The 12036-nt window shown below is 38.2% G+C and overlaps 1 protein-coding gene across 1 annotated transcript in view; it reads left to right on the forward strand.

Moving 5' to 3' along the window:
• The window catches only part of CC2D2A (coiled-coil and C2 domain containing 2A), a 47645-nt gene extending 36536 nt beyond the window's left edge, over nucleotides 1–11109 (forward strand). The window contains exons 25-33 of the mRNA XM_062492679.1: nucleotides 1466–1642; nucleotides 3543–3746; nucleotides 4230–4319; nucleotides 5014–5127; nucleotides 6565–6699; nucleotides 8450–8572; nucleotides 9172–9230; nucleotides 9688–9865; nucleotides 10836–11109. Of these exons, the coding sequence (XP_062348663.1) occupies nucleotides 1466–1642; nucleotides 3543–3746; nucleotides 4230–4319; nucleotides 5014–5127; nucleotides 6565–6699; nucleotides 8450–8572; nucleotides 9172–9230; nucleotides 9688–9865; nucleotides 10836–11024 (1269 nt within the window). The 3' untranslated portion in view covers nucleotides 11025–11109. The remainder of the gene's footprint in view (nucleotides 1–1465; nucleotides 1643–3542; nucleotides 3747–4229; nucleotides 4320–5013; nucleotides 5128–6564; nucleotides 6700–8449; nucleotides 8573–9171; nucleotides 9231–9687; nucleotides 9866–10835) is intronic.
• Nucleotides 11110–12036: the final 927 nt, after the last annotated feature.

Consider the following 12036-nt stretch of genomic DNA (forward strand, 5'->3'; position numbering starts at 1 on the left):
TCTGACCTTCTTTTCATGAGTCTTTGGCCATCCTGTGCAGACAGTGTCACATAATGTGACCACCATTGCTATAGGTCAACAGACAAGAAACAACATGATCCAGTGCTCATTTTTAGGGAATTGTTCCATGCTGGATGAATGAAATCCACCTGGGAAGTGTGTCTGCTCACAGTCCTGAGAGACTTAATGGGCAGAATTGGCATTATAACAGACTGCTTACCAGTACGTGTTGAAGGACACAACCATCATCCACAATCCATCTTTAAGGATTTCCCATACTGAAATCAACCTCTGTTCTTCAACTTCTTGGTCTTCCTGCTGTAGAACCAGAGTGGCTCCAGAATTCCTGTCATATACTCTTCTGACTCTCTTTGAAGGGGTGTTGGGGTTTGTGATTGCATAAGCAGAGTGTGAGTGCTTGTATAGATCCTCCCAGCAGTAGAGATTCTTTGCATTTGAACAGGATTTCATACAGAATTTCAAAACGCCTGGTCGGCACAGTGGTTATATCAAGGTGCATCTAGCAACTGAATTTCAGTAGCAAATGAAGCATTTCATCATCCTGTTCTAATGTACTGGAGCAGAAATTTTGAGTGATATATTTTGTTTTCTCCTCATCAAAACCTAATTTTGTTCTTAAATGTTTGATGAGCTATGCCAGTGAGTCATCTGTTCATTTTCCACATCCACTCAAGATACCCTTTCTGGTGGCAGTTGCCTTAATTGTCTCCATATCAGGAGCTTAATTTTTTTGCTCTTCTTTTAAAGCTGGGTACTTCCGCTATTGAAACGTGCCCAAGCAAGTGTGGGGCCTGCCATCTCTTGTCTCACCCAGCCCTTCAGAAAGACCTTATTCTCTGTTTGGGAGTATAGCTCAGGGGGAGCTGCAAAGGGCTGGTGAGTCTGTCAGAGCGTTTCTATGCAGGAGCTGGATAAATGGTCCCAGCTCCAGTTTGCCCAAGAAGCTTCAGTAGGTTGTGCAAGGAGGAGGGTCCATCTCTGAGATGCTGGAGCATCATTCCCACATCATTCCTAGGCAAAGGCCTGTTGGTCTGCTGCTGCTTTGAGAACCACAGTTGTGCAACCTGTATTTTGCCATCTTTTGATTTTTCCAGGTAAACAAAGCCCTGTAGAGTATGCTGTTTGAAAGAAAAGTAGTGAAAGGCTGGCAGTCTTTCTTTCCCTGTGAACTGGTGTGTATGATTTCCATTTCATTAAATATTATTGTTCATAATATGCAAGAGAGGCTGAAATCAAGTTGTGATTAATACATTTTAACAATGAGATATCTCGTGTTTTCCCCACAGTTGATCAACATAAATGTCATATTCTCCATTTTACTATTTTGTAACTTAAAATAACAATCAAAATAAGAAAATATGCAGACACAAGTAGCAAATTTATGTGAGAGGGAACTTCTGCTTTTTTGCTTTTAATGAGAAGTATTTCTCTGTATCTGTTGTAGATTGATGGTACTTTTAAGATCAATATTCCTCCAGTCCTCCTTGGCTACAGCAAAGAAAAGAACATGGGTATGGAGAGAGCTTATGATTCTGTGCGAAATCTGAGTGAGGGCTCATATATAACACTGTTTATTACCATTGAACCACAGCTCATCCCCGGAGAGTCTGTCAGAGAGAAGGTAACTAATCACTAATTCATCATACTCTTGCTCTTTGTTTCCAGTGGTGCAGTTCTTGAGGTGCATAGTAATAGCTCTCTCCTTAGCATACCAAACAACATGAATGCAGAACACATTCTGCAATGTACAGAAGGACATTCATTCAAATTCGGAGTGGTTTATTTCAAACTTTTTATCTCAGTTCAGTTTAATTAGATGCACCATTACGTGAGATGTGCACTTAATGCATGACAAATAACTAATTCTAGTCAAGAGAAAGCAAATTGGCATTCCTAGCTTTGAGTGTGTGGTTCTTCCATGTGAACAAATTTACTTGTGTGAACAGTAAAGCATTTGTGTGAGTATTTGTGAACAGTGGACGAAAAGGAGGTGGCAGGTGCAAAGAGTATTTTCTTGCTTCTTTTGTTTATACTGTTCAAATGAGCATTTATTATTTATGGCTTCACGCATGCCTCGAGATCTTGCAGATAATAAATTCCTAAACAGCAGCTGCTATTTTTGTCAGTTTCATTAGTGAACCAGAAGTGCCTTGGACTAACAACAATTGTCATTACAATTCTTTGCTGCTCCTCTCCAGAGGCAACACATACACTTATTATAGAAAGAGTTTGGCATATTATGGAAAAAACCCCTAAATAATTCGCCATGCTTTCTTCCTATTCCTGACCTGCAGTTAATTTGAAATGCTCATGTAGTGTTTTAGGATGCTAAGCATAATTTTAGTTTTATTTTATGATACCTTCTTTGCTTCTTTACTTATTTTTCTCTCTTTCCTGCTGTCCTTCCTGAACTTCTGTTAGATGAATGAAATGCTTAAGAAGGTACAATATTAATAAATCAGTTGAGATACTCTGTTGTTCCCAGTTTAAGATTTAGTTTGGGTCTGTGCCATTCAGCAACCTCTTTGCAGTTTGTGTTATTTAATTGTGACAAAATAATTGTTTATTTGCCAGTAATATTTGCAGTAAATTGCTACATTTAAATTTACAATGTTCCAGAGGTTCTACTTTTGTGCTGTTGATTATGGTTGAGAAGGATCACCACTGTGTGCCTTCTCTTCTAATTTGGAGGTCTGGCTGCAGGGCAGTGCCCAGCTGTTCCACCTCAGGCTAGTTTGAGAAGAAGAGTAACAAATGACAGAGCTTACTTTAAACGAACATACTGCAAAGGATGAACTTTAATTCTCAGCACCACTAGAAGTATACAAGGAATTCTGAATAGGTAATTTTGACAAATTTGAATGCCTTTAAAAGATGACATCTTAGGTAACATAATTTAATCATTGTCATTGTTATATAATTAATATGTGCTTTTGAGTCCTACATTTGCTTCTGAAAAATCCCATTTGAAAATGTGTGTATTTCAGACACCTCTGAATTATAAGGATTCATCTAAAAATCACTTGAACCTTCTCTGCAAATATTTTGGCATTGAGCAGCATTGTTGCAGTATTATTTATATAAAAGTCACTGGGATTTTATTATAATGTCAATTGTAGTTTTAATGGAGTGCTGTGGGAATAGCACATAAGATTAGTACCTAACTGTAACTGTTTACTTTTGACATAATATATGGTGTTTCATCCTCATGCCCCCAGTGTTATTTGGCCATAACTTTCACTACATTTTTCAGTGCTTTAATAAAGCCAGCTTATGCATATAGATCATTATGGGCATTCATAAATAAATGCAAATTACCTGATTTTTCCATTGCCTTGACCTTCCTTTTACATTGGTAAGCAAAACTTTATACTACAAGGCAAGTTCAAAGTGCTATTAGAAAAGAATTTAACACTCTTTTTATTGTTCTCTGAATGGTGAAATATGGCCAAATATAGTAAAGACTTAAGTCCAAACTATAAATAAGACTGGTTTTGTATAAATTCTACTGTCTTTTGAAGTTTGATACCCAAGAAGATGAGAAACTGCTTCAGGCAGCAGAAAAATATGAAGCTGAATGTACATCAAAGTTTCCAAGCCGCCAGTGCCTAACAACTGTAATTGACCTTGATGGAAAAACAGTTTTTATTACCAGATATATCAAACCTCTGAATCCACCACAGGAGCTTCTTGATGCTGTCCCAAATAGATCTCAAACAGCAGCAGTAAGTACTTCAAAAAGATAGTGAAGTCTCTGGGGTACAGATTTCAAGATGTTTGTTTGCCTGTGCATGCTCACATAAGCAAATCCCAGCTTTGTGCCTCTGCTGTACAGCTACACCTTTTGCAAAGGAAAAACTACAAAGATACAAAATAAAAGTAGTAATGGCTATGAACGACTGTGTAAATATACAATAAGTCCAACTATAACGATTCTGTAAAGTAATATTTGTCTTCTCAGAGGGAAAAGATAAGTGTATTATTAATGACTATTGTCCTTTAAAAGACAAAGAATTGTGCCAAACCTCAGTGCCAGTAAATCATATCAGTCTTTGATACAAGTTCTGAAATGAGCTAACTGCTACAGTACTGAGGTTACTCAGTGTTTTGTCATTGAGTGGAAACAGCAATATCCTTTACATCTGGTATAACAGCACCAGAGTATTTTGAATTAAAGGGGTGACCTGCTCTGTTTTGTTTTCTTGCAGGAACTGGTGGCTCGATATGTTGCTTTGATTCCTTTTCTGCCAGATAGTGTGTCATTTGCTGGAATTTGTGATTTATGGAGTACATCAGATGTAAGCAATGCATTAAAAATAAGTTCCTTATCCTCTTGAACGTGATGGAACATCCTAGTGCCCATTGGTTTTGGAGGGAGGTTGTGCTAGATTAGCTCTTGAAGTCCCTTCAGACCAAATTATTCTGTGATTCTGTTATTGTGAGCAATATTTTTCTTTGGGCCATTTATTTCAAAGAATAAGGACCAAATCTTGAAAGAAGTTGTTTATTCTGATCTGAGCCAAAAATTCTGTCTTTGATAGGTTGCAATAAGCTAAGAATATGTTAGATCTTCAAAGCATCTCCCATTTTTTCTCAGTTATAAACCAGTCCATAATGTAATAGTCATGCACAAGTGAAGGGATGCTGACTGATGGAAACTTTACAACTAGATTTAAAATGGATCATTGTCATTCCAAGGAACTCCAGAAAAGACATTGCATGTAGTGTAAGCAATAATGGGATATTTAGCCTTCTCTGTCACACAAATCATGTAATTTAGAGAATAATAGCAGACACTGTTTATCATAGATGAAGTTTTTATGATCTCAGAAATTTTCTGAAAAATGGTCTTTCTAAAAAAGACAAAGACCCTGGTTCTTGCAAGGATCTGAGAGGACTCCTAGCTTCAGATGTGTTAAGAAATATTATCAAATATTCCAAGTTGATAACTGCCTGGAAAAACTTTTTTTTTTTTTTAAATAACTCAACTAGCAATTTCTTTATCTTCTGGCGGGAGATGAGGAAGAACATGCCATGCTCTTGTGTAATTATTTTCTTGGTATGGGGAGAAAAGCCTGGCTTATCATTGGAAATGCCATTCCTGAGGTAAGAGGGCTCTTTCATTTGGCCTAAGTGTTAACTTTTACTTTGTGAAGTCTTTGTTCCCCAGCAATGGATAGTTGTTTCTTACTGGGATGTTTTTCCAGCATATTATCTAAACATTAGTGATGGGAACTGATTCTTTTCAGAGAAGCAAATAAAAATTTGAAAGTATATCTTAGTATATGTCTGGGTTTTTTTCCTGGACCTCTGTTTCCATGCTTAAACTGATAGTAGTTGTCATCACAATACGGTACCAAGCATCTGTAACCCTTGATTTGACTTCAGCTTGTATAAATGGTGTGAACAAGACAAACTGATGGAGACAGTCCCTTCACAGCATCTCAGTCACAGATACACAGACTGACAGAGTTTGTGTGGGATTTGGTACAGGTTCAGAGGTGACAGGAGAGGGCTAGGAGCATGCCAGGGATTCCTAGTGGTCACACACATCTGCTGATTCTCTGGCTGATGGCAGAGCTGCAGCAATAGTAAAGATAGATTGGTTCAGGCTGGACAAGTCCCTCTCCTTCTGCCCTCTGTAATGCAGCCAGGTGAGGTCTGCTCTGCCTTGGGCTGCTGCGAGCCACTGTGGCAGCAGCTGGGCTCAGACTGGCCCAGAACTGAAACACTGAGGTTGTTTTGCTGCTTGGGAGATGCCTTTGTTCTCAGGGAAGCACTCAGATTTCCAGTTAATACTGCTCTTTTCAAAAAGGTGGTAACTGTTTATAATGCCAATTTCTACATACATATGGAAGGTTTTTTTGCTAAATATTTCTGTCTAAGCTAGTTTCTTAAGCACATTCTGAGATACTGCAGTGACAGGAACAGGTACTCTGATACATACCTTCCCCTCAAAATCTGATAGAGATGCTAGTCATTAATAAAGCATTTTTTAAGGAGGGGATTTATTCCATGTATTTCAAGATACCTGGAAAATTAAAGGGATGACAAGAACATACAAGAGCAGTTTAGGGATTCTTGATAGAGAATATAAAGAGAGCTGGAAAATTCCTTACATGCCTGAGAGGAAGGCTGATGGCTGAGACACAGAGTGTGCTGCCTAGATGAAAGTCCTTCAGCTTGGAGATTGCCCATGGATGAGAGCTGTGGCAGTGGCCAAGCAGGATGTGTTGATACTGATGTGCCATTTGGTAAACATTGCTGTATGTGGAATTTCACATCTGTTTGTTGCTGAGACAAGACAGCTTTCAGAATCTGTATGTTAGGAATGGCCCAGAGCCCTGCATGTCTGACATTTCTCTGCCACATTATTATATAAGTGTTGAACTGTAATGAATCTGTAAATTCTTCCAAGCAGTTTGCCCTAAAAAGCCCTGTCAACCTCAACCATAAAAATTTAGTATTCCAAAGAAAGCATACTGTCACTGTAGTCAGCTTTCAAACATCGTTCTCATACTTACTTTTTTTTTTCATTCCTAGGGACCAACTGCATATGTATTAACTTTGGAACAAAGTCAGTATGTAATTTGGAATCCCAGTACTGGATGTTTTTATGGGCAGTATGATACTTTCTGCCCCTTACAAAATGTGTACTGTCTGATCAGCTGTGATAATGTAAGTGTGCACAGCCTTGTCACATTTCTATACACATAAGGGTTAATAACTTGATTTTTTTTTTAACCTTTGGTATAATTTGCTCATCATTGTAAACATATTTAGGCTATCATTTGTTAGAAATATTATTAAATCTTAAGTAGGTTTTTCAGCTACTTTAAGAAAGATTTTTTTTTTAACCAGCATTTAAGCTATCAGGAGGTCTGTTAATGTAATTTTTGTTACTTGGTTTTACTTACATGTTTCCCAGAGTGGATGGCTGCTTAGGTGAGGAGTAGTTATTCCTCAAAAGTAATAGTCTGCAGGTGAAAAATGAAGAAACAATTGTAAAGGAGTCACTTCAGTTGCCCATGTGACACTAGGCAAGCCTGAATGGTTCAATGTGCACAACACAGAGCTGGCACCTCAGGGCACAAAAACAATACTGATTTTCTGCCTGGCATCAACTTCTCCCATTTATTTGAAAATACACAAGTAATACTAGTGCATGTTCATAATATATTATATACTGTGTGGCTGTAAACTCTGTGAGATAGTGAGGCCAGAGAGGAGAGGTTGCAAGAGCTGTGCAGCTCTGGGCAGGTGAAGGAGCAGCCACTGACTGGGAGCTGAGCCTGTGCTGGGAGGCTCAGAAAGCCTGGGAACTGTTCTGCCAGCAGCATTCCCTGACTTGTTGGAAGCCAGACCTCCTGGGTTCTAGGGACACAAACAGGGGCATGATAACAAGGTAGAATGATGTGTGAAAGTCTGAGAATGAGAAAATAGAAGGCAAACTTAAAAAAAAGAACCCTAGGGTTTATTTGAATGGAAACTGGAAGTTGAGTTCAAACGTTTGCTCCTCAGTTTTTTTTAATGTCATGCATTATGAGTTTTGTTTTCTTATTTAATCTTCTATGTTTTATTCTAAACACAGATCCTAACTTTAGATGGGAATTTTAATATTCTAAAGCACATTTATTTTAAAAGTGTCACTTTTTTCACTGAAAGCATTTTGGGGAGTTGTAGAGTTGTTTAGTTTTGTGGTTTTTTTAACAAAACCTACAGTTATGAAAAATCTGACTCAGTTGTTAATTGCTGGAAGAAGCAACCAAGGATTTGAGCACTGGCTTGAACTGCAGAACACAACAGTATCTTTAAAGGCATCTAATTCCAGTGTCAGTGAGACTGAGCAAATGTGCTGCCAGGAGAGCTGCACCACCTCACACCCAGCTGGGGCAGCATCAGCTGTCCTAGAAGGTTCTACACAGAACCTCAGTTACAAAGGGTCACACACACTTACATAGTAAGTGCTGGTACATTTTGCAGCCTTAGAAATAGTTATTTAAAGATTGTTTGAACAACAGCCCTACAGTGCCTGCATGCTCCAGAGTAGGCACAGAGGCCAAAATCAATGTCTATAAAGAAGGGGAGTGCAAGACTTGGGTTCCACTTGCTGACAAAATGTGCACAGAAGCTTTGTCTTGTGTGTCTGCAGTCTGTGCTTATATTCTGCAAGATGCACTTAAAGAGCAGTGGTGCTGGGGTGAAGCAGCTACCAGGCATCACAGCCACAGCAGCACTGGCCTGGGCTCTTGGAGGAATTTAACCAGAATTCAGAAGGAATTGTGCAGCAGTCCAGGGGGGTGGAAATACAGCTCAGAACAGCAGAAAAAATTGCTACAGGTTAACATTATATAGTACTTCATAAGTGGAATGTGTTCCATGGGCGTGATTATATGCTGAAAGCTAAACCAAATTTGCTTTCTTGTAGATTTGGTTTAATCTGCAAGAATATGATTGCCCAGGAAGGATAAATTTTGATGTCAGCAAACCAAAACACTGGAAGCCTTTCTTTTCAAGAAGTTTGCCATTCCCTGGTCTCCGCAGCATTCAGGTATTGATGGATCTATTGCCAGCTCAAAACGAGGGGTTGAGACATCACAGACTTGGTATAAAGAAGCAATACTAAGTTGTTTGAACTTCTTCAGTTAAGTGTATTTATGTAATAGCATTGCTTTTAAAAAGATTTCCCACTTACTCCTTTAAAAAACAGGCAGCAGGAATACTGCAAAAAGTTGATTTTATACTTGTGTTTTTGCCCTCTAACTGTCTATGTAAGATCTCAGGGCAACAGTGACGTAAATGGGATAAACCTTAAGCACAAACATATCTTAAGTAGTAGCTCAGTATTTTAAAGAAAAAGTCAACTTTTGTCTCATGGCTAAGAAGACAGCATTTTTTCAACCTCTATGAACATCCTTTGTAAAAAGCCAGAAATTTCTGTACAGTTACCAAAGGTGTAAGCAGCTGAAATTTACTGGGAAAAAAAAACAAAAACAGAATTACACACAAATATCTAGTTAAGTTTTTATCATGAAGATTATTTTAGCATAATTTTAAACTCCTATGAACATCATCAAGGCAGAAACTCCTGAAGTTACATTGTTACATGTTTAGAAGAAATTGCACATTTTAATATTTATTTTTTGCTAGCCTGAAGAACTAACTTATGAACAGTCGGATAAGGCTGCTGCACTGGAACTACAGAGCAGGTATGCTACCTCCAGAACAAATGCCATCAGTGCTAATACCAGAGCATTCCTAGGTTTTCACACCTAGGTACTAAAAATCTGCTTTCAATGCCAGGAGAAAGACCTAAAAAAATCAGAAGCTATTGTTTCAGGGCTTTTTAAAATTCATTCTTCAATAGAGATTGCCAGGTAGAAAGAACTAATCAGTCATTGCTCTACCATTTCTCAAAAGAACAAAATGCTGTGGGGGGATGAGAGGAGAGGGTGTAAATTAAAAAGGGGTTGTAAGCCCATGGCCTTCCATGCAGACACTGAAAATGCATGCACTGCTACACAGCTCTGTTGGCTTTTCTGCACTTTTGGTGAGAAGTAAGTTTAACTGAGGTTATGTGTGGTTTTCAGAATCTGTACTGTCTGCCAAGGGAGATCAGTTCAGATGTCCAATACTGGAATTGGAATAATCAGTCTCTTATTGCAGGATTGAAAAAATATTAAAAGATAAGATTATGGAATGGAGACCAACACGCCCAACACGTTGGAATAGATACTGTACCTCCACCCTCCGTAACTTTTTGCCACTGCTGGAACAAAATCAAGGCAAAGATGTAGAAGATGACCACCAGGCAGAGCTGCAAAAACAGCTGGGAGATTACAGGGTACACTTGTGAACATAAATGGCTTGTGCATAGAAGTAGTTAAATCCCTAGGTTTTAATATCATCACTCTGTGGTATAGAAGTGTCCTAGGGTAGTTATTTCTTCTGCTAGCAAAATTCACAAGAGATTTTATATCAAAGATAAACCATTATATTTATAGGGTGAAGAAGTGATTGTGTGGTTTATTTAATTTGTAATATTGAACATAAAAAGTTTCTGCTGAACATAAGAATTTAAAGGTAATTGGGTGCATTGTCATTTTCTTGCTGCACAACTGCCACTACTGCCAGTACATAAACATGAGTGCAGTCTCTCAGCACCAGCTGCTATGGAGCTGACTGGTACAGCAACTCTCAGGGTCAGTAGGAACCTGCTGCTGGTGCTGAGTAGTGCTACACACAGTCTACTTACACGTGTAAGAGCCCACACAACATGCTTTTCTTCAGTTCTCTAGTCTTTGCTTCACTGTCTGAAGACAGAAGAAAATTGACTGATGTGTTCACTGATGCCACTGGTGTGCTGTTGGAAGGGCCTTCTGCTTTCCACAGGGAGCACCTGTGACAGTACTGGCAGCTCTGACCAGCTCCAAAATGAGTTTAGATTTCAGTTCCTGTCGAGCAGGGGATGCTCAAATCCCAAGTCAGGAGAAAAGAGTGATTTAAAACAAGCCACGAGGCAAAAAAGCAATGAAGCTCTGCTTTGTGTTCATGAATATAACTATTCTAGTAGATTCTAAAGAATTTCACTTTGAACTTAAACCAAATTAAACAGGAAAAATGTCAGAAGCTTGCCTGGAGTATGTGAAAAAGGGAGGTGTTATCAGAAATAGGTTCTTCTATTGCATCACCTCAGGCTGGCAATAGAGAAGATAATTTGTTTTACTCGGCACATAATTTTTTTTAAACTATGTATTCAGTCAGGTGCCTTCATCTTTTCTTCTTATATATTTTCTTCTCTTTCTTTCTTCCAGGTCTCTGGATTTCCTATTCATATGCCATATTCTGAAGTGAGACCTTTAATAGAAGCTGTACACAGCACGAGAGTTCACACCATTGATGTTTCCAATGTTGAATTTGCTCTGGCTGTGTATATTCATGCTTATCCCCAAAATGTTCTCTCTGTATGGATTTATGTTGCTTCACTTGTGCGAAATAGATAATACAGACCAGTCAGAATACTGCAAGAAATTTGCTTATACAGATGTAAATATATGATTTCTCTCATTGCTGAACTCTTCAAGTATTTTGAAAATAAAAGGAGAACATGATTTTTAGTAGCTTTATTTGCCCTAAAACCACTAATTACTGCTAAGGAAGAGACTGAGACCATAAATTTCCAGTACTAATAGATGAGTTTTATACTCTTTTATATTATATTTTTAGATTTACATTTTAGATTTTTATATAGCCTTTTATAGCTCCCTGTGGGACCTCACACATTTGAAGCATTGCACCTGCCCTCATATATGACAGTGCAGAGGAAAATATTTCCTTGGTATCTCTGTAGCTAGTCCCTTTATCTACAGACATTCTTCCTCTTCAAAGGACACTTGTAAATAAAAAGTTACCTGCACTTCAGTGCCTGAATTTTTAGCTATGAATGAATTTCATATTCCTAAGAGCCATCAATGAAGACTATACTTCAATTTTTAAGAGGGTGCTTCATATCCTACTCTGTATTTTATGTGTGTATAATATCAGCACCATTTAAAGGTGTAAGACATTTTCTTAAGAAGTTAAAAGATTAAGGATTTAATAAATATTTAGATCAAACCTTACAGAGAAGTTAATTCCTTTTATACAAGAGTTTGAATACATTATTTAGGAGTATGAAATTCTTGTCTGCAAGTTAGCAAACGTGCAAGCAGATTATCAAAAGAATACTTAACACCAAATTCACTTACTAGTATGTCAGTAGTTGTGCTGTTAATATTGATATAAATATATATATATAATTTTCTTGCTGTTATCTTGCTAATCAAACTCTTCAAGTAAAAATGACGGTTCAGGGTCCTGCAGAACCTGCCTTTGTTGAATTCCAGATGGTTCCCTTCTGCCCATCTCTCCAACCTGCCCAGGTCCTCCTGAAGGGCTGCACAGCTCTCAGGGGGATCAGCCCAAAGCTCCTCCCAGCTTTGTGTTGTCAGTGAACTTGCTGAGAAGGTATCTGGT

Source organism: Cinclus cinclus, chromosome 5 (assembly GCF_963662255.1).
Source record: "Cinclus cinclus chromosome 5, bCinCin1.1, whole genome shotgun sequence".
Lineage (NCBI taxonomy): Eukaryota > Metazoa > Chordata > Aves > Passeriformes > Cinclidae > Cinclus > Cinclus cinclus.